This window comes from Vanellus vanellus (assembly GCF_965231255.1).
Source record: "Vanellus vanellus genome assembly, chromosome: 1".
Lineage (NCBI taxonomy): Eukaryota > Metazoa > Chordata > Aves > Charadriiformes > Charadriidae > Vanellus > Vanellus vanellus.
The window spans coordinates 13,546,003-13,571,372 of record NC_138905.1 but is presented as its reverse complement, the minus strand read 5'-3'; the positions used below and the strand labels follow the sequence as shown (position 1 = coordinate 13,571,372).

Here is a 25,370-nt window from a genome sequence, read left to right as displayed (position 1 = left end):
CACATTAGAGAAATCTCAGTTTACATTATGGCATGTCACTTTGATGAATGCCCTTTGATGACGGCAAGTTCCCAATATTTTGTGTTAAAATGTAGATGAAGCATAAGTTGTTTGTATACAGTGTCCTAAAGACCTTTTCATGAAAATATATTCACAAAAAGTCTTCAGCAAGCGTGGGGGAAAAATATTCAATATTATATCCATTCCTTTGCTTATAAGTAAGCTTCATATTAAGGCATAGATGGAAAGGAGTCGCCAGACACTTAGTGTTAACATCTATGCTTCCAGTTACTCCTCTTCTAAATTCCTGCATTGCATCCATGTTTTCTTTCAGCTATCCCCTTCTTCAGATGCCTGAACTCTCACGGACTTCCCCTCCCTGTTCCCAGGATTTCCCTCTCTTTCTCCTGATCCTGATTTGAAAACCAGATAATCCTCTCCCTGAAACACTGACCAGAAAAATCCCTAATAAAAGAATAAAAATAGATAAAAGTAGGGAAATGCCCTTGGTGTTCGTGACTGTTTCTGAACAGGAAACCTTGCAATAAAATGCCCCACTCTTACGGGAGACAGAAAAACAGCACATCAGAAGCAGTGTTGAACCATGAAACTAGGTAGAACAGCTGAGTCTAGAAAGATTTCAGCTATCCAAAGAGAGGGGGCAACCTCGCAGTGACCTGAAAAACTGTGTGGACTCTGTTGAATAGTTTTCCAGATGTCAGCTCAGTTGCATGACCATCTAGTGTCTTTTGGGTGGAAATATGTATTGTCATGCCGTTGCCAGTTGTGACAAAGGACCTGTAAGTGGGAGGTGAGGTGGAATACTCAAGGGCATCTCAATTAGTACAGGATGCCTACATTTATGTGCTTTGCTGAAGCCCCCATCAGTTATAATGGACACATAGACACATGCACCAAATTTAGACACTGATATGCAGACAATTAAATTTTGATGTCATAGTCTGTGAATTAGGAACTTAAGGCAGATGCACAACCATAAGTCTAGTATCAAGGGTGCCATACGTTATGTTACTCAGAAATCTGTGCTGGATTGGCAGACATGACACAGGAACTATGGGAGACGACAGAGCTTCAGTTGTCATCCTGGACGATCTTGAGTCTCCCACTGACTGCCATGCCAGTGAAGATTTCTTGATACCCCAGGGCACCTCAGGTGGGCCTGGATGTCTGTTAGTGAGCTCAGAGTCTCACTTCTCCTGATTTCTCTGAGGTTTGGAAGCACTGGACAAAAGTTCATCATAAAGCAATAAATAAGTTAATAAGAGACTAAGAGAGCCTGCTGGTTTCACCTGACTGCCTTTCTGTCATTATTAAATTACATTGTAGTAACTTCAGAATTTTGTATTTAAAATGCATTAAGCTGTCAGCATGGTTCTGAATTTTATTGATTTGCCTTTGAAATCTCTTCTGTGACAATGGGAAGTGTCAGGAGCTCAGGTGTATTAACTATAATTGGCTCATTTTCATACCACATGTTGGAATGGTGAACACTCAATGGCAACATAACGAAAAGGTAATCATGCCACTTGGCCACAGTGGTGGAAGCTGGAATAAGCAATAGCACGTTTATTTGATTCTTTGGACCCAGATGTTATTCAAGGTAATAATTTCCTTCCAATTTCCTGCTCCTTCACACCAGCTTGACAGACCAGTTTATTCCTGGTTATAGGGATTCAGGTAGAACAGAAAGGTTGACAAACAACGGCAAACTGTGAAAGAAAAGACTAACAGTAGAACGAAAACTTTTCACAAGATTCAAGTTTCACATGGTTGAGTCTTAGCTGTGAATGTATATCGTTTAGCGTAGGAAAGCGGAATATTTGGCAAGGGAAGTGGAAGGCCGATGTCTGAGGAGTAACAAAACTGTGAAAAGAACGGTGAATTTCTAAACTCTCAGTTCCCAGATTGAACCTCTAGGTAATTCACTCGGCTTTGAGCTGCTGAAGATTTGATACTGTCCACATTGACATGTACCTAGTAGAGATAAACCTCTTTGGCTTTCACATTCACCCAGTCAGGAGGTAATTATCGGTATTCAACTTATCAAGAAGAACAAAGCTGAATTAGTAAAAGCTTTGCAGTGATCTAAATGATAATGGTTAAAATGACATGAAGTTCAGAAGATTTAGCATAAGACCATAGGAGCCTGAGAGAAAAAAAAGGGAGGGAAATAATGATTGATGGGCATGATACTGTTGCAGTACAGAACACTAAAGAGTATAAAGCATGATAAATCGATCAAGATGACCTGGCTTGCAAAAGAAGGTTGAGAAATGTCACATTTTTCTGAATTTTTGAAGGCTTGAAGATGAGCAATTAACATAAAGAAAGGCTGTGTCCTTAAGCCTAATGAGAGAGGAACAGTATTGATGTGAATTTTATATTTAGATTGTGTGCTGGTCACATGTAGTCCTGCGCAGTACTTTAAAAAGTTAATGAGCAGAACACTAAAAAATTATTCTGATAAAGGATCCTGACAAGATAGCAGGGAGCTGATAAGTATTAAATGAATGTATTACAAGGAAAAGCAAGAAAAACTGTGACTAGGTATTTTTTTTTGCCCTGTGACAGTGCTCTGTCTCTCAGAGAAACATAAATTGATTTCAGACTATTGAGATTTAGACAACATGTCCAACATAATGGAACTAACCCCTCAATACTGAGAAAATTGGAACAGTAAATAAACATGACAAGTTAAACAGAGATGGTGCTGACAACCGTGAAGCACCTTGTGGACCTCACAGCTGGCCTAAGCTTAAAAATTAGCATTTTTAGAAAGACTTGCTAGGATACCTAGCACGTATGTCCTTCCTTTTTAAAAATCAGAACTTACTGCATAAGAAAGCAAAATTGGATGTGCCTTTGGATCTGTGAAAGATCTTTTTCTTCCTCAGTATACTCATATACCTCAGTATGTCCATATGATCACAGAACAAAACTTGTGAATTTATGCTTGAAGACCATAGCTGGCTGAAGGAATCTGGATGAGCAGTACAATTAATCAGTGGCGGTCATCAAATCGGATATGATAAATGCTTTTTTCCTTAGGGTTCCCCAAAGAATAGGTAAATAAAAAGACATTAAAGGTAGATCCGTATGCTCTTTACCCAGTCACCATACAGTTTTGGTGGTGTATAATCCCAATCAGCTAGCATAGGAAATAGTTTGTAGGGGAATAAGCCCCTGGCTTTTTTGTTGTTGTTGTTTGTTTGTTTGTTTTTGTTTTCAACATTTATGAGCTAATTTAGAAAGTATAATTCATGTCACAGAGATCAACAACAGAAGATCTACTTCAGAGGAAGAGGAGGGAACAGGTAGATTTAAATTAGAGCTTGTTAGTGCTCTTCTGACAAAAGGAGTTTTCATTGGTGAATGATGATTCGCTAAAGCCATTTTTGTGAAAAGCAGTTGCATTTCCAGAATATATTGAACTTTTCTTTTTTTTCCTTTTTTTTTTTTTTGAAAAAAACCCCAAATACCAGCTCTCAGATGAAATTTCTAAGTAAGTTCTAGATAAAATACCCAGTGATCTTCTAATATTTGGCAAGCACTAGATATTAGATGCTCCTGATAACATGGAGCCTGAATTAATTTATCCTATTAGAAACAGGCCTTTGTTTCTCATAACATAAATAAGTTTTCGATCTATCGGGCAACTGGCAGTTGTAGACTAAGTTGCTCTCTTTCTCAGTGCGTGTTCTCTTTGGTGAAATTTTTTAAACGGTCTGGGACTCAATCTTGGTAGGAGGTGTTTGAAAAAATAATATTTCATAGACTAGAGGAATCCAATTGCAATCCCATTCTAGTTTCAACAGTTATACATCCAGCTACTCAGAATGTAATAATTCAGAAATTACTGCTGCAATTTGAAAATATTAGCAAAAATACAACAGAAAGCAAACAAAAATATCTCAGATCCTCCATTGAACAGCTTTTCCATGCAGAACATTCTGAAAGTTGTATAAGTGTTCTGCTATACAAAGAAAGACCCTAAATAGGAGACATACCAAACATCTTTAATCTGGTAAAGATTATCTACTGTTAATGAGAACTGGAAAAAACAGTGTGCAAGTAGCTGTCGCATATTAATCAATAAAAGTCATTACCTCTGTGCACAAACACAAATAATGGAGTTTTTTTTCATCCCTTTTCTATTATGAATGAGTTAGAACTGCAACTGAATTGCAGCTTCTACACAAGCACTCTGCAATAGATGTATTTTGATTTAATGACAAAAATACGTATCTTGTTACACTGCAGTTCTTTATCTCTCAGACAAAATAGGGGAGCAGAAAAAAAAGCTTGTGAATACTTCAGAATTAATACTCACTCTCTAGAGACTAGGTATAATCCTCCACATGCAAAATTTCAGAAGCATTTATTTTTCTTTCCTAAATTTGTTGGGTTTAATTTGCAACATTATTTTCAATACAGAATTAAAATAATTAATGTTTTCTTATTTATTATATTGCTTTCTAAATCACTATTATTTATTTTTACTTCCACTATTCTTTGAGATTTGTGTATTTTTCCAAACATAACCTTTGTAATTTTAAATAGTAATAAGGGAATTTTTGGAAAAGCAGTAACAGTAAATTTCCATTTAGGGTTCTTGTTTTGACTTCATCATTACAACGATGCATATTATCTTTGTGTTTTATCACTCCAAAGTTTAAAATTGGTGTAATAGCACTTTCCCCTCTTTTTACAAAATCTCTGAAATCCCTAGAATTTCTGTGTAATATTTTTTTTTCTTCATTACTAACTCTTACTTAAATAGCCACAGAACTGATGTCAGAGTTACTGTTCAGAAGGAGAAGCATCATCACTCCTTAGTTCCAGCATTCAAGACTTTGATCTGCAAGGTGCAGAATGTGCCAACCTGGGATGTTGGTGAAGAAGTGACTTTTTATTTTGTGGCGATGCGGCAGGTTTTGATTTGGTGTTTCCTTCCTGCCTGAGATGGAATCCCACATTAGCCAAAGATTTAAGCTGCCTAGAATCCTTCTTACAGACAGCTCCAAAGGCTGTCTAAACCAAACCAAAACCCAAAGCACCAGGCTTTATTATAATACAACTAAAATAAGTAAATTTTCAAACAGAGAAAATGCAAAATGATTATCTGAAATATAGAAGCAAAAGGCGTTTCTGAGCAGCTTGCCCTGCTCACTATTTCCTTACATTACAGGTTCTTGTTTCCAGTCAATTCCTTGTGTTAAAACAAGCTTTGTATCATCCCTGCCAGTCCCCAGAAGATTTTCATCCCATTCCCTCTGAGGCCTATGTGTCTGCTCCCTGCTGCTCTCAGCAGGTTCCTGTATTCGGCTGCAGCTCTCCAGCTCTCTGCCCTGAGTCCTCTTCCACTTGCTCAGATCCCACAGCCATTGGAAATGTCTCTCCATGAGGAGGACCTCAGGGAGGAGCGATCCGTCTTCCCTGCAGGAGCACCTGCCTGACCCAGGTACTTTTCAGAGGAAGGAAGGTAGCATACACACTTGAAGGAAACCAAATAGGTGCTTTCCATCGGACTATATGCTTGACACAGAGGATGGTTATAGCTGTTTTCAATAAATAGATTCTCACGTTAACCATAAATGTCTTTCAAGCAGTTTTATAGCTAGTAGACTCTGGTACCCAGAGTGTTGTAGGTCAGGGACTGTGCTTCCTTTCTGCTGAAAAAACTATCATCCTACAACATGGCTCCTTAGAGAATTGCTTACATGACCCCAAACATCTTTTCTGAATCCCTAATTCTTCACTATCTGGTTTCTATCCTTTCAGCTCTGTTTTAGGCCACTTTTCCCAAGCCAGGTCCTTTTCTTGCATTTCTACAAGCTTTTAATGAACCACTGCTTGCAAGATTGCTCACGGGAAATAAATTCTGAAATCATATGCTTAATTGTCTGTACAGAAAATGAGACATATTATAGGAGCTGGGTATTACGGAAACATCTTTCCATCCACCTTGCACATGGGCAATTGAATCAGCCATTACTGTTAATAATGAAGAACTGCATGGAAAATCCTAAGAAATCCCACATGTCAGGGTTGCTGCTAACAACAACAGAAACTTTAGTTAAAGATAAAGTTCCTGCAAGAGGCTTCATCTTTGCAGAGTATGTGGAATTGTCATGTAATAGCTTTGAAGTAAATGTGGAAAATGGAAAAAAAGATGGAAGAACAAATATGAACTTAAGAAGTGGGGGAAAACTGAAAATCTGGAACAGGATTTCATTGATTTCGTCAATATTCATAATAAATGCAATAAAATAGTTTACCAATGGCATCTTACTGAGAAAAATATATAAACAACAAGTTTTATTTTAAGAAACTGTGCTGAATTTACCTTTTTCATTGTGATTTTATGCTCAGCTGATTATCTGTTCAAAAGCACTTTGGCAAGTTTGGGCTGCATTCTTTGCTCTGTGTTTCAGGAACTGATTTACAGTAACTGCATAAAAATGCTTCTTGTTTGCTGATGCTTAATTTATTAAGCATTCCACATTGCTCTTTATCAGAAATGACGTGGACCAATCTCTCTGCCATCTGCAAACTTTATCAGTATTGATTTTATGTTTTCTACAGGATCTTCATAAAAAATGAAATATAGTCAAAAGCCAAGAACTTATCCTAGAGGAAGCTCATTAAAAATAAAATCCCTTACTGATTCCCTACTTATAATTATGTTAAAAGATCAATCAGTTAACCAATATTTCAATTCAATGTAAGCCATACTAATTTTACTTCTTTCCATTTTTAAATGAGCGGGACTGTTGCATGTAAAGCCTTACAAAAGTCCATTATAGAAAAACAACTAATTTTATAATCAAACTTGTAATAAAAATAAAGATATTAAGATATATTTAATCTGAAATAATAATTTTTTATGCGAACCCATATTCACAACTTTCTTTTTACAAAAAAAGCCCAGATTAACCTCTATGGAAGCATAAATGGGATTCCATATTTAGCTATAGTGTGTGAGACAGATTCCAACCTTTGTGATAATACGGGGTTGGTTTGGGTTTTTTTTTTTGCATACCTTCAATTGTTCTGTGCTTGCTTCTGGTGTTTGGGCAGGACTCCTCTCACACACCCTTGGCTGGCTGGCTGGTCAGCTAAGCTATGTCCTGAGCCAGACTTCTCTGTAACCAGTGGAGCATGAAGGGCAAACTCAGAGAACAAGCTGCCCAAGCAATGACTGAATAAAATGATGCGTTACCCTCTTCAGGTGCCTATTTTCCACCACTGACTGCAGAGGTAACTATTTTGACTAGTGTAGGCTAGAAATCTTACTTTTTTACGGTTAAGTTGGGATTCATCTAACCAAATGTGAGTAGAAATTTAAATATGAAACTTTGGCAAGTGAATTTTTAAAAACTTTAATAATCAACAGGGAAGAATAGTGTCTTTTAGAATGCTGTTCAATTTTGCTACTTTAGATGTTTACAGTAGCTGAATGGCACGACAGAGGTGCCTTCTTGCCTCATCATACAGGGGTCCCTGCTTGCTGCCCAGCTCAGATGAGGAAGGATGCCCTGTAGCTGTCTGCACAGGACCTCTGATAACAACAGCTGAGGTGAAGGCGGCTGTATGTGTTGCAAGGCAAGCCTGGGGAGATAGGCTGAAGTATGTAGCATGTAAAACGGTTTCAGTTTCTTTGCCTTTAAGGACCTGTAAAAATGTACTTTCACAATTAATTATCATGAGATGACTGTTTAAAAAGGGCCATTTCGACTGAAACTATATAAAGTTGGTTCTTCTTTTAGTACAATACATGCTAATGTGCTTCTATTACGATAAAGAGCTGGATAAAGGTGAAAGTCTGGTATACAATGAACAAGGTACAAGATAAACCTCTTGCTTAATTAAGATCAACCTTAGCAGAAATAACTGTAGTAGTTGATGTCCATGTAGTGAATGTTAGCTGGATCAGACTATCTAGCTGTTCCTATTTTAGAGCTGACCCCACAAGCCATTGAGATCTCTCAGGAATACTATATAATAAAACCCCAAACACTCCATTATTTTTCAATTATAGTGTGAGAATAATTTGCTGTGTATGTAATCTCAATGAACACATCTGGCAAGCTGAAATCAAAAAGCATGTCTTCATTCTTTCTGTTTGCATGGATTTCTAAAGAACTTTCATATATAAATAAATAAATATGTTTTATATCAATATATATATTCAATATCATGTAATAAGGAGATAAGATTAAACAACTTCTCTTTACCTCTGAGAAGTACTGTGGAAGAAGTTTAAAATTATCCAAATGGTGATTTATTACATTCATTCAGAGATCCTCTCTTTTAGCATCTTAGGCCCCCAAACATGAGAAAGATGGGGAACCATAGAATAATATAAATGTTTTGGTTGGAAGGGACAGTTGGAATTCATCTAGCCCAACCTCCTGCTCAAAGCAAGGCTAAGTTCAAAGACTGGGCTGACATTCAAGAGTGACAGCTTCTCTGAATTGCTCAAATGAAGGAAAATGGAGCCAGAATGACAAGCACTAAACATACAGACTTAGGAAGGACCTGGGTAAAACATGGAAAAAGCTAGTGAAGAAGGGCAGAAATTGCATGGAGATAACTGTCTTTGGCTCTGCCACATTTGTTGGCTCTCACTGGCCACAGACCAAAGTCCCGTGGATCTTTCTATTCCCCAGACTTCTCTCTGGACTGCGCTAGGACCTCCTATCGATGTAACCATCCTTCATTTTGGTTACACAGTTGAATTACTCTGCGAGAATCTTTCCATCTTCTTTCAGTAATTCCAGATACTTATTCCTGAGAACATTATGTGTTAAATAACATGATGCTGAAGACATATGCAAAAGAGGAGCGAGATCTTCTGATACACTATCCCACTAGGATCATATTTACAAAATAAAAAGGAACAAGTTTCTCCACTGGTCATTCCTTTTTTTTTCCACAAGGAATAGATTAAGGTGTCTTCTGCACTACTTCAGAGACATGATAATGTTATACTGCAGTAAGAGGCACTGCTTGGCCCCAGATGCCTAAAATAACCACATCTATTGCGAACAAGCAGTTTAAAATACAGAAATTATTTCACATGGATAGATGTTGTCTTTGTATTGGCAAATGTATTTGTCAATCTATTAAAATATACACAGACTGCAGTATTTCCTGTAATCAGCAACCCTTTTCTATGATGCTAACTAATCCCTGAAGTATTACTTAATGAATTTTTTTATTCTTTAAGAAAAACTGCCTTATTATTATTGCTATCATCATCACTTATCCTTTTAAAATATTAGCAAACTTTCTGATAGGGAAAAAACCAACTCATTGTGGAAACGGAAATTAATTGACAAAATGAATTTAAAGATGATTAAAATATTTTCTCATTCAAAGGTTTTGAGTCTGTGCTTTAATACATGCATATAGACTCTTTTCCTAATTATGACAGGATCTTGAAAGTTCTCTACCTAGAACACATGAAACGCAATAAAAATGCTTACATTAGAGAAAAAATACTCCAAAAATTCCATTAAATATAATTTGCACCTAACTGAAATATACACTAAAAATAAGGTGACCCTAGGAATGTGTGCCCAGAAAGCTTGCCTTCTTTTAGCTCATGCTAGTAAAAGGTACAAAATAAAAAGTCAGTTTCCTTTATCGAAAAGGAAAACTGCACAGTATGTTTCTTACACACTGAAATATTGTTCCAAGTTATGAAAAATCTGGCTTTGGAAAGCAATTTATTTCTTTTAGAAATCTGTTTTGACACACTTGGGAGTCAACTTTCAGAGTTTGGGCCTGACAGCTTTGGCTTCCATGTCCTTTTTTGTACTGTAATCTGAAGGTCACACAGCAAAGGTGTATGTAGCCTGGTGTTGGTTTTGATTGTATTTGAATTATGAGTCACCTAAAGGCTTCCTGAGAAGGGCAGTCTTGTATTTAGTAAATGTATGGTCTTGGTTTATAAAAAAAATAAAGTAGAGCATTACTCATAGAGGGCAAGTGTAGCCACTGTAAAAGCTTTCCTTCCCTTTTCAAGAACATAAAAGAAAATTGCTTAAAGAATTGTACAGGGATAAATACCTCATCTAGAAGACTAATTTAGTTTCCGAGCTTTTACTGGATAGGCAAACCGTAGGAGCCAAGAAAGTTTTGTGGCTTTTGTAAGTGGTTTAGGAGGTGCCTGAAAATCACACCTTCCCGTCTCCCCAGTGCTTTGTCTCATGTCTGTAGCACAATAGATAATGTACTCACTTGTTTCATAGTGTATTAGCTTACTTTATTACTATAAAATATTGCACTATATTACAAATCACCACGTCACAACGTCTACACAATGTACTTTGACAACAGATTTGGAAACCCAACAAATGTTGTTTAATAGGACATTACATTATACTGAACCAACAGAAACATTGTTCAACACATTTAGACTAAACTTTAGACATGCCTCAGTACACAAGCACAGGTTGTATGGTACGTTTTTAGAGTCCAGCTCTGTAGTTCTCCCTCTTAGGCTGAGATCTCCCAGATCTCCTCTGAGGAAGGCTAGATTCACTCAAAGCCTACACTATGGGCAATTAGGAGAAAAACAAGTTTCTTCATGCCCCAGTATTGCAGTAGGTTCTCCCATGTACCATGCTTGGGAGGTATTTGGCTTCAAAAGATGCCATTTTTCACTGAGATACACAGTCCAAGATAACCTGGTTAGTTTTCTGATAGTACTGCTTGCAAGAACAGAGGAGAAACTTCTCTGGCCTGGCCAGATTCAAGTGCAGGCAAGCCAAAAAGTCTGTTTTCTCAAGTAAGCTGTTCTACAATTAGTATTCATTCATTCACTGATATCAGTAAGACTGAAATCAGTCTGCAGTGCTATCAGCAGAGCTCTTGGGTTCTCGCAGTGACGTGGGCTGCAGCTGCCAGACACAAACGTGCCCTGCGCTCCTCGACAGAGACAAGTAGTTGCCTGTCCTGAAGGCAGAGTTCCTGCAGCTCTGCACAAAGCCTAGGTGCATGGCAAGTCTCTGTGTAGACCTAATAATTATAACGTCTGACTGGTTACTGTATGTAGCCTCATCTTGGGCATAAGAATTTAATGGCAAAATAGCCATTGGAGCAATGGTAGTTACCTCTTTATGACATGCAATGATGGGAATCTATGTCTACACACATGTGGGTTTTTTTGCTAAAAGGTCTTCTAAAGGGACCTGTTTCTCCAGTGTGCAAACTAGCTCCTTTTAATGTCAACAAGAGTCAGGCACACACATCCCTAGGAGAAGTGTCCCATAAGTTTTAATAGAAGCACTGTTCAAATTTAATACAGACCATATAAGTCTACATTAGAAAACAGTTTCACCAATAATAAAAGTACTTTTGAAACAAAATGCTTGCTAATAGTCATTGAAAACCTTCTATGCAATATACGTAAAAAAGATTTATCTAATGCTTTGCAAAATTATCCACAAATGTACAACACAGTGCACAAACATTAATAAGAAAGAAGCGGCAAAACCATAACACTACCACTTTGAAATGTAATGCAATTAATACTACTTCCATTAATACAGTGTAATAGCTACTAACTATTATTGATGTCTATTTTTTCAGGAATCCATATTCATTAAGGAGGTCTATGGTTTCTTTTTCTTTTATTCAGAAATATGGAAGCAATTGCACACTGTTTCACTGCTAACCAGAGCTATACAAGAAAAAAATACGAAACTCTCATTAGTGTGAATTTTAAGATAACTGGTCTCCTGCCATGGCTCCCTCTGTTCAAATTTGTCATTCCCTGTGCTACCGAGAGGTTACCATTTCTCTTACTAACAAGATTTAGATTGAATCCTTTAATAAACTAGGCTATATATGTAACTTATTTTTTTTTTAGTTTACCTGCTATAACATGTAAAATATTTATTAAAATAGATTTCATATGATTACAACAAGATGCTTAAAAATATTTCAAGTTAATCCAAAGTATAAAATAGTCTCAATGTGTAAGACAAAAAGGATGCAAATAATTTGAAGGTTACTCACAGAATACATATCTCACAGCTAAAAATATGATACTCTGTAAGGTGAGACATGCCTTGTAAAAATTAATCTGAACATCAGTGCTTCCAAGAGTTATGTTAATAGAACATCAGTATTTCTTGCACGGTAACAGTATTTTCTAAAAATCTTTCAGAGATTTTACTTCTGGAATTAACATAGGAAAGACAACTGCCCCTTTCACAAGGCTGTTATGAAACTATCTTGCACAAACTATTGATTTCTATGCAGGAAAGGTAGGAAGGGACAAGTGGCCAAGGCTGGGGGTGGGGAAAAGGGCAACATGACATCTAACAGCAAAGTCAATGAAGCGGACAATGTAGCATGACTCACAGTATTTTTGATCATTAAATATTTCTGGCATGACTAGCTAAGAACAGCAACAAAAATGAGCAAAAAAATGAAACAACTCAAAAGCCAGCATGAGAAGCATACATTTACAGAAAACTCATGCTGAGGAAACTCTTGAATTTATGTCATATGAAAGCTCATAATTTTGAGATGGAAAGGAAAAAGGTCAGCTACAAACCTTTGTTTTCCATCGGTTTTAAAGCAGACAGACCCAGGAAAAAGAGAGCACTTCATAGAGGGATCGCAAGGCAAAATGGTGTGGTAAATTGGAAAGAGAAAATCGAAAGAGGATGTTTTAGCAGCATGTTGTACAGAAGAAATTTATGTCATTGACTTCTAGGTATCAATGGTTCACTTGGTTCACTTCAAATGGGTCAGTGGTTCACTACTAGGTTCACGTGCACATTCCCTTTGTGGGATCAAATGTCCCTTAAACTCACAAACAAGAGATACAGGTGCCATTTAAGAATGCAGCAGAGCTAAAAATGCAGATGTTGATGAATGGATCTAAGTTCCTCTCAACATTAGAATACTGTCAAGAACTGGGAGAAAAGGGATCAGGAGTAAACGTACAGTTGGAGTAACTGTCTGGAGAGGAGAAAATACAGCAGGAAGCAGGAGAGCTATCAGAGCTTGTATCTCCCAATATCTGTTGTCAGAGACAACAGAAAGAAGCATACCTTCATGAACAAATTAAGCATGAACAGACTGCTGTTAATTCAGAGTACCCATAAGAAGCAGTTAAACAAAGACTGCGTTCCTTTACGAAACAACTAGAATGAAAAAATTCACCAATGACTCAGGGATGTACAAGAGTAGAGACAGAAGAATGGTAGGAAACCTCCACAAGTCCCAAATCAAAACCCTACACCATTCTCCTAACGATGTCATTTCTTCAAACCCACAGTACTGTTGACTAGAAAGTCCTGAATTGAGGATGAGCAAGCCATGAGACACGGGGTCTTCAGTTTGCACCAGGTAACTCTCTAATATTTTGAATGAAGAACTGCAGGAGCAGAGTCAAAGCTCTAGAGACCTCAGTGGTGGGCTAAGGTTGTGGAACCAGGAGATGAGAACTGCCTGGGCCAGACTAGTGTTAGCAGGGTGATGGTGCTGCCTGCAGCTTTGCCTTGTGCAGCTTTCCCAAGAAGGAGGACAACTTGGAGAAAAAGAAGCCTGGAGAAGAGAAGGCTCCAGGGAGACCTTATAGCAGCTTTAGTACCTAAAGAGAGCCTACAAGAGAGCTGGGGAAGGACTTTTTACAAGGGCATGTAGTGATAGGACGAGGGGGAATGGCTTCAAACTGAAGGAGGGTACATTTAGATTAGATATTAGGAAGAAATTTTTCACTTTGAGGGTGGTGAGACACTGGCATGGGTTGCTCAGAGAAGCTGTGGATGCCCCATCCCTGGAGGTGTTCAAGGCCGGGCTGGATGAGGCTTTGGGCAACCTGGTCTAGTGGGAGGTGTCCCTGCCCATGGCAGGGGGGTTGGAATGAGATGATCTTCAAGTTCCCTTCTGACTCAAACCATTCTATGATTTTATGATTCTAAGTATGAGCTTTCCTGACCAGAGGAATTGAAAGACATCTTGTAGCAAGCCTGGACAAAAAAAATAAAAAATTCATCTCTGTGGTAGAGAGGTAAATCTGAGATCAGTCCATGGAAAGGTCACCAAGGATTCCTTCCACTGAAGTCTGCTTATTTTGAGGGACTAGGCTTATTCACCAGAATATGCAGATATCTTTTTTTTGTGAAATTTCTGGCTGTTTTGGATATTGCTGGTGCTTCATGTGATGTAGTGGTATCTGTTAGCAGTCTTAAGGAGTTACAAACTTCTACTGGGGTTTATACAAAATCTGAGAAAGATACTTGGCCATCCTTTTATTCTCACAGTTTATATCTACATAGTTTAATTCTCCCTCCTCATCTTGACTGTGCGTTGTGTGTGGCCCACGCTATTTCCCATATTGTGTCAGGGTGAAGCTGGTTGCTGGCTTATTCCATTCCCATGGCCACAGTGGGCTAACAATTAACCCATACAGACAATAGGTCAGTTCTCTTGCTCCATTTCATACTAACAGTCTCAGTTTCTCAGAGTCTGTTTGGAATCCACCATCATAAAAGAGCCATCTGATGTAGGACTTTGTCAGGCTCCCACTTTTGCATTTAGTTTTAATATTTCACTCACAGCACTTGTTTAGGAGTTGCCATAGCTTCATGCATCAGTCCTTGGTTGTCTTCAGATTTCCTTAACAGCAGTATTTCAGACACAGTCTTGATGGATCTACATTTGAATGTGTCAGTTCTTTTTTAGACAGGAACACTTCTGGGGCTGGGCTGCTGTCTATAGGTTTATATATTTCAAAGGTACTTTCCAAAAGAGATGGCATATGTCATGTACTTGGATATCTCATTTAGTAGAACATGCCAAAACCAATTTTTAATGTCCTAATTAGTGAACATTTTGCTCTACATAAACTTGGTACATACTGCTTCAACCATGTAGAGCTATTTTTCAGTAGTTCTGGACTAATGCAGAACTTCTGCTCTATCCACATTCAGAAAGACTGATTTTTGAGAGCTCTGCCACACTATTTCAGCAGCCTATGTTCAATGCAGACTGCTGCAGAAGCTGAGGATGAAGTGTGAAGGCTGAAAAAAAGCTGGAAAGGGGTAAATCTCTTTGGGTAACAAACACTTTCATATCTTTTTCTTACCTTTTTTTTTCTGTTCATTTTTCTTTTTTTTTTTTTTTTTAGGCAACACGTTTCCACCATCTTTTCCTTGTGTTTTATTTTTTTTTTTCAGTGTGAACACTTCTGTCAGCTTATAGTAATCAATGGAAACCGGTCAGCAAAAACAGATGCAAAAAACCTGAACTAAGCAGGGCATCTGTGCTTAGCAAAGCACCTGACTAATAAACAGAAAGAAGATTGTAAGGTCTCTAGCCAGAGTATCATAGTTGCCATCTAAACTAGTGCTGCTTAGTATTTTCTCCAGCATACAATGATATTGTTTCCATGGTTCTTTTTAACAAGCAGGTAAATTACTACTTCTGCTTTAGAAATTTTAAAATAAGTACACTCTAAATTCAGTAGGACTTCCTTCAGCTGTATTGTACCTCATGACAAGTCTCTGTTTGCTGTCAGTTCAGAGAGTTTTTCTTAGTGGCCTCTTTAAATTTGAGTACTGCTATTCTCTCCATCTTTTTGAAACATGCAGACCTTTCCTTCCCCTGCATACTCTGGCCGTTGACCTCCTAAGCTTGAGGGACAATGGCTTTTGACATACCGTAGCACACATACTATATGCATAGGAGAGAGCATTTTTTCCTGCATAAGATGTTTTTTTTTCCTATAGTGAGAATATACATCAGCCAATGTCGATCTGTTTCTTGCCTGCAACGTAGATAAGATTGCTGGATGAGAAACAGAAATTAAGACACTTACAAAAATGGATTTGCCACAGTGAACTACGCAGTGAGGCCATATTCCTATCAGAGACAGAATACATTACGAGGCAACACACAACCTTATGCCAAACACAGCCTTCCTCTTCCACAGGCAGGAATAGTACTTTGGTCTTAATCTTAAAAATGAGATGCTAAAGACAGGATGCATAGGGTAATAATGGAAAAGGATGATATTTTTCAAGTGTCATTACACATTAGAGGTAATAAAATAGAAGTTGGATCCATGGGTAACAAGAAAGTACGCCTTGCTTCACTGGTGCCACAGACTAAATATTTTAGAATCACAGCAGGTTTCTCTAAGTTTTGTTTTGTATTCAGATTATTTCACATGACCAAATCTTGTCATCTGTTTCTTATTCATAACATGTGGGATAGACACATACATCTGAACCAGTCATTCTCAATTCCCTTTATAGTCAGTCGAGCAGAATATATAGTTTTAGGGTACACCTGACTTATTTGAAACATCTACATTGGAATGGCAGGAATTGCACCCTAGAAAGGCCTATTTCTGCCCAGAGACTATAAAAGGAGACCTGATGACTAGCATAGATATGATTACCTGCATTATAGATGTTACATGGATTCCCTTTTCCTATGCGTTTATGAAAAAAAGCAGCTTGACACCTTAAAACAGTTCTCATATTCCTGTTAAGCAATGATTTAGCCATCTCAGGTACAGCAGGTTTGTCTCACACACGATTTTTTCACTTCTTTTGAATCACTCAAACAAATGAGCCTTTTCTTTAATTTCAGAGTCTAACAACCTTGCATTAAGGTATATTCCTTATTTCTGATGAAAAGACATTTCTGATAGTAAACTTTCATTTGTTCTGTATCGTTCCATTAAGTTTAATCACTCTGTAGTACTTCCAAACAGTTGCTTTAATCTTAGTCATTGTTTCACCACGAACAAAACATGCTCTCGTTCCCTGCTCTGCATTCTCTAAGGCAACAAACCACCCCTGCCCCAGCAACTGAGGGATAAGCCTCAGGAACACGTTACTGCATTTGGACCTAGTATTTTCTGCCAGCTGAACTAGGGTACCTATCTGTACCTCCATGCTTGGCCTGACAAAGGACAAGATGGTATAAATTTATACTGCTTTTATTGAGGGTTGAACTCAGTGCAGTATCTCCTATCTGCCACAGCAATGTGTAGAAAACAGCCACAGCTCAGTTAATGTACCAGAACTTGTTAAACTATCATGTTGATCAACTTGTTTTGATCATGAATTGATGCTCTAAGAAGAAATTCTCTTGAGAGAGAGAAATTATCCTCATGGGCTTGAGTATGTTTCTGCTTCAGGGTTTTTTTTTTGCTACTGTCCTGCAATGATTGCTGAAATATCTACTTTCCTGTCTATTATTACTCAGGCTTGTTCAGCGTACTGGATTTCACACACCACTTCTCTCTGAAGATTGGTGTTCTGAATTGTTTTCCTCTAGAGGAGGATTAGCTTGCATTTTTCAAAATAAAATCCCATCTTTGAGGGTTACGTTAACCCTTCTAATCCCCTTTATACTCTTTTTTTGCTATGCAATTCTCCCTAATTTGTCAGCATCTTCAGAAAAAAATGTTGCCTACTACACTATTCCAGATTCTTAACGGATTTTAAATAAAACCAGATTCAATATCAACCAATATAGCACCTCTGCAACAATTAACTTTCTCCAAGTTCATACACTATAGTGACATCAGTTGGCCTTTACTTATCACTCTTAATTGGGCTTCATTCCAAAGAAATGTCAGATTCTGCCTCTTACAAAACATTCTTTTAAATATAGATATGAAAAATACTTTATTGGCTATGTGATTCTACAGATATTTAAATCACCCTATGTTTATTATTTCTGCAATTTGATAAAATGTTACTATATTCTTTGTTCTAAGGATTTGGCATACACAAACACTAAAGCTTCACTGTCCAACCTCTTTTGAAGCGCAGACTAATGTACATTCAGTGACATAAGAATGCCTTTAGAGGAACAAACACCTTTAATCAAAGAAATTCAATCATTACTCACTTCCGGTAATAATAAATTGTGATGGATGCTCATCTCAAACCATCGAAGAAAATTTGTTTGGCTAAAATATTAAAAGCTATAAAATTACTTATCACTGTCAAGGTATTAAGACTTCTTCTGTTGTTATTGCTTCCTTACAGGTAAGTCTCGACTCTCCCCTTCCAGTGGCGTACCTTCAACTTACTGTGTCAGGCTGGTCAGAGAAACTAAGTTGCTAGAAGCTATTTTTTTAAAAACAGAGAAAAGTATACTATGGCTCTTTGTGGTAAAGAAAGAAACAAAAAATCCTATTGTAAAACACTTCTACAATGAAGGAAAAGGAGGCAAAATGGCTTATCAAAACCAGTAACCAGCCTTGCAAAGGGCTAATAGATTGCTCTGATTTTGATCTACCTTAATGAGTCAATCTATACAATCATACTAAAGCTTGCAGCACTGCTTTGGGACTGTAAGAGTTTGCTGCAGACACCATACAAACTATTATGGGGTGAAAGGTCTGGAACTGCTCTAGTTTTACCCTTATACAGAGGTGGGACCATTGACACTCAAAAGACAAAAAGGACTGTACAACAAACTGTTAGATTTTGCCTAGGATACTTAATTGCAGACACACTTTTCCAGAACCAATGATGTTACCTCCCGCAACATGGAAATTAATTTCCAATCTAGTACACAAGGATGTAGTGAGTATATGTATGTCTTATGGTTTAGAACCTTTTACACACATTTTTGTAATTGTACAGACTTTCCAAACTTACCTCCTCTATGGATAATCAAAGAAGTTTCACTTCCAACAGGACATTCTTTAAGTATATCCACTACTTCTGCATGGCTCAGGTTCTGTACATTCTGCTGGTTGATCTCAACAATGAGGTCACCTTCACACAAACCAGGACATCCCTGAATGTCTAGAATTTGCTTCACCCTCTGTCCTGTAGGACTGTCTGCTATAGTGAAGCCAAAGCCCTGGGCCCCTTTCACAATGGTTAAGGTCATGAGTTCAGCTTGGGTGGCCCCAGAAGAAGCCATTGATACATTATCATCATGGGCAGGTGGTGGGAATGTGCTATCAAGCTGACTATCTGCTGGAATGGAGTGCAAGGAGTGTGGTGGTCGATCTGTTACGTCTGGAACAGACTGAGAAGTCCTAGAAATGTATTCCAAATAAGTTTCATAGTTATGTCTTCCATTTACCACTACCGGAGGCCTCTCCATTACTGCAAGGGGTGGCACCATGCTGTTGGCAGGATCTTCAGGATCAAAGGGCAAAGGGTATCCACGACATAGCACCAAGTTGACACTCTGACCAATAGGAACAGACTGGAAGAGTTTGACTACATCTGCGTGAGTATGTCCAAGGACACAAACTTCATTAATATAGACAATGACATCACCTAGAAAGAGAAGAAAAAATAGTGACATGAGACAACTTCAGTTACTATATATGCAGTGCAAGTTGTTTTTTTTTTTATGAGCTAAAACTCTACTAAACAATAAAATAAATCAGATCAACATCCTGACTCAAATATTAGAGACAAAAATTCAAAGTTTTTTGGCCAGTAAATGTAATACAAATAGGCAATGACAGAACTGTTTCTTTTCTGTAGAAACTCACAGCTGGAGAATTAAGCTGGATCCAGACATACACCTTTTCTTAACTACCTTTCAATGTAGTCCACAGATTACTTTTTTACAAGATACAATGCAAGTTTATTTGGAGGGTTAGTTATCGAGAAATATCATTGTTTGGTGAAGAGTAAAAGGAAAAAGTAAAGGAAATAGTAAGTACTCATGGACTTAAAAATCAATGAATAGGGATGCAAGATTGCATGCATGTGCATAAGGAAATACTTTTTGTATTGGTCATAATATTGACAGTTTCCTATTAAATTTCATTACTTGCCATCAGACATCAAGGACCACTACTCTCATTTCCTATTCTAGGCACGACTAAACTGTATCTTGCATATCATAGAGATGTGTAGTGGCATTTTGTTGTAGCCATGATGGTTCAAAGAAAATGACAGGACCAATTTCGAAGCTAGGTATAATAGTTTTTTATTAGAAAAATCTAGGCAAATGTCTGAAAATCAGTTTAATATTTCCAACTGAACCAGATGGTCAAATAATAATAAAGATAACACCTTTCCCTCCAAATGTTTTCTCCTGTATAGGACGTTGCTACAAGTCACAGCACATATGAAAGCAGAATACTTTAAGTCAATAGGCTATTTATGGGTCTCCATATTGCTCATGCACCAACCAGCTTCTGGTACTGAAAAGTTTGGAAATAAGTTCGAGTTCCTTCTTGCTATTAGAATAGATCTATATCTTTATAGCCATAAATAATTTTTTACAGTACTGTTAAGATGCATATTAAAATAAAAATGAGTAATCAGTACAAACAATATTAAGAATAGTTTGATGACCCACAGTCAGTTTCCACTTTAATAAAACAGTTTGCATCTTTATAAGAAAGGAGAAGGGTATTTGGTTAGAGAATTCCACAAGTTAAAGTATTTTTCTAAGTGAAGATCATCCTTTTATCCTACCATTAATTAGGAACAAGAAATCATTTATGCAGACCACACAGTGAGGTGTCTACAAGGTACAGAGTTCAATAATTGACTTATCATAACATCATGTCTTTTAATGGTATTTGAAGATTCAGCAATATCATGGAAATGATTTAGGGAGGATAAGGTGGTTTATGTGGAATTGATTGAAGTGTATTTATGAAATTATGTCTTTCAAGTACTTCAATCAAAAGATCTAATCAAGCAAACTGAGGAAAAAAGAGCATCATCAAGATGCCAGTGCAAGGGCTCTTTCTATGTGAAAATGAAATGGTCAATTCCCACATGATCAGCCTGTCTAGCAGCCTGACAGTAATTAATTGCATATGCACAAATTGTGATTCAGAGAAAGATTTCTTCAGAGGGTGTCTAGGGAAAAAGTGCTAAGAGAGTTTGCTTAAATGTTTGTGAATATTATTCACAGAAACCTTAGGAGCTGCAAATACTGTCTTAAATGTGCATCATAAATAGGTTGTAAACTATAAGCAAAAGCAGTAAGGTCACTTCATAGGCAGTGCTGAAAGAACTATGATTTTGTCTCGAGCAGCTGAGAGTAAAACAGTTTTCAAAAGTCAAGATTTAAAAACGAGAAAGAATGTACTGCACTAAATTATCGTGGCAATGGCTGCAATTCATTGTGATTTGCTGATGCCCTGGTATAGAAAGATCTTACCTGCATTCTCATCCCTGGCTTCCGCATTAGCCGTGAGGCTGACATTGCTCATAATAGGACTGATACTGTTGAACTGAGACCTCTTCAATGCATGCTCCTGTTTCTGTAGCTTACGCCTAAATAGTACCCTTGCAACTTTCTAATCCATGCAGTCTTTATTTCCCTGAGTGCTGGCAATGCAGATATGTGGTGGGAGGAGACCAATCTGTTTGTTCATCCTCTCTTGCAGTACTTAAGCAGGGTGCAAAAGGAAGAATGCATTTATTGTGTTGGGCGAGTAAATTGTTGCCTCTTTTGACCTCTTCACTTTATGCATTTGTACAGGATTGGCTATGATCTAAAACTTAAACCAATATGTTTTTCATGAATCAGAAAATCAGGTAAATTAGTTGACGTTACATAGGTCTTCAGTGAAAAGAAATTAGCTTGTGCATGAGGAGTGCAGTCAGGAAATATATAGGCCAAGTAGCCCCCTTGCCCAGTCACTAAACAGGCAAAAACGAGCATCAGAAAGTCTTGGGTAAGAACTCCTTCTTCAAATAATAACCCTGCGTTATCCCTCACAAGACAGCAGAAAATTCTTCAGCATTTCCTGAATCAGTATTTTTAAAGGTCTTTGTGGTTTCTGAGGTATAACATGAACAGCATGCCTAGGCACACTCTGAAGTTGCAACTCACTCACAGTTGGACCTTTTGGGACCCATAATGCTGTATTGTCGTACGGAGAACATACGGCTGAAGGTTAAGAGGGATAGGGAAAAAGGCATGAGTTACTAAGTTCAACTCAAAGAAATAGCTACAGTGGTATTAAACTGGGAAAAAACAGCGTTTCAGATCATGAGACATGAAGGAGGAATAAAAAGGGTTAATTTAAAAAATCCTTCAAGTAAATCTCTGGACTGTAGGAGTTTCTCCAAATCTAACTAATTTTCCAGGCTGAGAGTTCCTCATTGCTGACACAGAGAGAAGTACCCAACACTTGGTAGGAAGAGAGAGATACGTTAAGAGCATTACCGAGCCTGTGCCACGCTAATGCAAAGTTCAAAACCTCTCCATTTTAGGAAAACTCCCTGAAAGATTCCTGTAGCATCTTTTCTGCCTGTTCTCTCCTGCTGCTTCTAATAATAATGGGTGCGTATGGGCAAGCGTAATAGCGATCTCTTTTATAATTCCTGCCTGATTTTCTGAGCAAGCCATAGTCTGCCTCCAGAAATCACAGTTTCACAGTGAGTGGGTATCTTTGAAGTTATGCAGAACATTTATATTAAGCATCAAACTTTGCTTGGCTTTTAGAATTAAACCCACTAAAATGGCTGGAGCTTGCTAACAGAATCACAGAATGATTGAGGTTGGCAGGGACCTCTGGAGGTCATCTTGTCCAACCCCCCTGCTCAAGCAGGGTCATCTAGAACCAGCTGCCCAGGATCATGTCCAGGTGGCTTTTGAATATCTCCAAGGATGGAGATCGCGCAACCTCTCTGGGAAACCTGTTCCAGTGCTCGGTCACTCTCACAGTAACAAAGTGTTTCCTGATGTCTAGATGGTACCTCCTGTGTTTCACTTTGTGCCCATTGACTCTGGTCCTGCCACGGGGCACCACTGGAAAGAGCCTGGCTCCACCTTCTCGGCACCCTCTCTTCAGGTACTTGCATCCATTAGTAAGACCCCTCTGCATCTTCTCTTCTTCAGGCTCAACATCTGTGTACTACAACGTCTTCACTGTTGGGTGCTCTCCCCAGTTTCATCTTCCTTACTAGCCTGTACAAACTTTCCACTTGCCCTACCAACCCTATCTTCCCGAGACTGTTCAGGGATGAGGGAGACGAGGAGGGCTGGTCTATGGAGAAGGAATCTGAATGAGATTCTCTAGATGCAGTGCCAGGTTTGATAGGTACCCAGCAGAGTAGACAATAAATATCCTGTCCTACATCTTAGACATCTACACCATCACAAGAACATATTCTGCTGTCCGGCAGCCAATGTCCAAACTCTGCACTGAGTCAAAGAATGTTAGAGAATACTGACAGCAACCAAATTCGTCAAACTATCTTACAATTACCTCTGCTTTACTTAAGGGTCTTGCATTGAACTGAGAAATTTAGGAACATAGGTATGGAGGTGAATCCCTTGATGGCTGAACGTAGTCCCCCGTTGTCAGATACAACACAGTATGTTACACTTGATGAAATCTGATGTCTTCTTCACAGAAATATCCCTGAAGCCCCAAAATATTTCACTTCTTTAACTAGCTTGTTTTGCTTATTCAAGTTTGCTGACCATTAATTATTTTGTCATGTAATACAAATGGACTCAGTGCCTGAATGCTTGGTAAAAGGTTGTTTTGTTGTCTACATGTTTCAAAGCAAAACCAGATCTAAACTATTATTACCTTTTGTTGGTTTAGTAACTGGTGAAGAAATTTGTGACTTTCAACATCCTCTAATGACAGATTGTTACTTACATTCCTCTCTACAGTAATGTCGCAGAGGCAAATCTGACGCTCTGGGGATTTTCTGCAAGCATTAACTCTGCAAAAGTACTTTGTTCATGCTTGAAGTGCTTGATCCAAACAGAATCTGTTTTATTGACATAACTCATTTCATTACAAATTATTCTAATGTTTCTTGTAATGCTGCCACCTCTATTTCCCTCCTTTCTGAAGAACCTATATTATTCTGTGACTCCAGATATTGTTTCTGCTATGTTTTTATTACCCTTCGGATGTCTATATACACATCTTGCACTAGTAGGTAAAGTTCCTCCATTTTCTTACCCATGTTCCCACCATTTGTATGCAAACACTTTGCTTACTTCTTATTATTATTGTTTCTTGTGCACTCGGTTTCCTGGCTGGAATTTTTCATGGCACCTCAGTGAACTCAATTGCCTACTGGACTGCCCTTCTTATTATTTAGAGTGATTTAAACTTCAAAGTCTGAATGGAGAGGAAAAAATGCAGATTAGATCTTTGTTGTTAATTTACAGTCCCATTCAAAGTTTAGTAGAAATGTCTCTATTGATTCTGATTGGTTTTGGATCAAGCTCTCAGTATCTGTCTTCCTGTGCTTAAAATATGACAGAATGCTGTGATTTGGTGGGGGCAGGGACAGCTCTGCTACCCCCCTGCAGCCAGCACAAGCCAATAGCAATGGAGCTAAAAACAGCCCATGGTTTGGCAAGTCAGCATAGGAAGCACCGGCTCTGCAAGGCTCAGGCTGCTTTTTATTTTTCTTTTTTTTTTTTTTTTTCCCTGCATTTATAGACCAGGTAAACTCTACCAACTTCTCCAGCATTACTTACTCCCACTTGCATTTCTCAACCATGCTATGTACTCTAAATTCCGCATATGCACGCTTTGCGTGAGCTTTAGAACTAGCAACACGATTACTTTATTGTTGAAGCTTTCCCTTCACCTGCCCACCCACACTATCTACTGTCATTACGAGCTATTTCTGTCACTTCTCAGCAGTGACCTTGTCTTCTCTTTCTGCAAAGTGCTGCAACAAAGCTGGCACTGTCGCCTATTAATAATAAATTCAGAGGTGTTAGCATGTTTCCAGTACTGAGATATGAAACATGGGGGTAATTTTAATAAAACCAGCACATGATTGATGGTCATGGAAGAGGTGAAGATTCTTTAGAAATGAGATATTTTTATATGTGCACATACAGTTACCAGTAGCAGCACCGAGAACTATCGTGCGAGAGGGATCATTTAGTTGAAGAGTAGCAGACAAATTATACTCTGAAACTTTGAATCTCAACTTCCTTCCACCTGCTGTAGGTGTTAATCCAATGTGTGAATAAATATTTTTCGGTGTGAATAGGTACAGTCATTTTTTAGGATGTAAAAGATTTCACCAGGTTGTGCGTAAACAGAAATTCTCTGTTTTCTTGTGCTCTGACCTGCCACAGAACCTTGTAAAACCAATTTGGCTCTCACTGCTGACATCTGCATGGCATAACTTTTATGGAAAAAAGGTAAAACCTAGGATCCTTCAGTTTTAGCCTGATTTATCTTTTTTTTTTTTTTTTTTCAAAAATTTGGCCCTACTTTTTGTTAATACTCATTACACAAATACTCCTATTTTTTAAATAAAAATTACTGAATTATAATAACTTTTTAAAGGAGATTGCAGTGTAAGATGACTATTGCATACTAATACTGAAATACTTAAAAACACCTGCCAAGAAAATTCTAG

General features: G+C 38.0%; 1 protein-coding gene across 2 annotated transcripts in view; it reads right to left on the bottom strand.

Moving 5' to 3' along the window:
- MAGI2 (membrane associated guanylate kinase, WW and PDZ domain containing 2) overlaps positions 1-25,370 on the bottom strand; it is a gene marked incomplete at both ends in the record, with an annotated part of 783,510 nt that overhangs the window by 103,032 nt on the left and 655,108 nt on the right. For both annotated transcript variants that reach the window (XM_082498651.1, XM_082498652.1), the window contains one exon: positions 18,678-19,313. In XM_082498651.1, the coding sequence (XP_082354777.1) occupies positions 18,678-19,313 (636 nt within the window). The remainder of the gene's footprint in view (positions 1-18,677; positions 19,314-25,370) is intronic.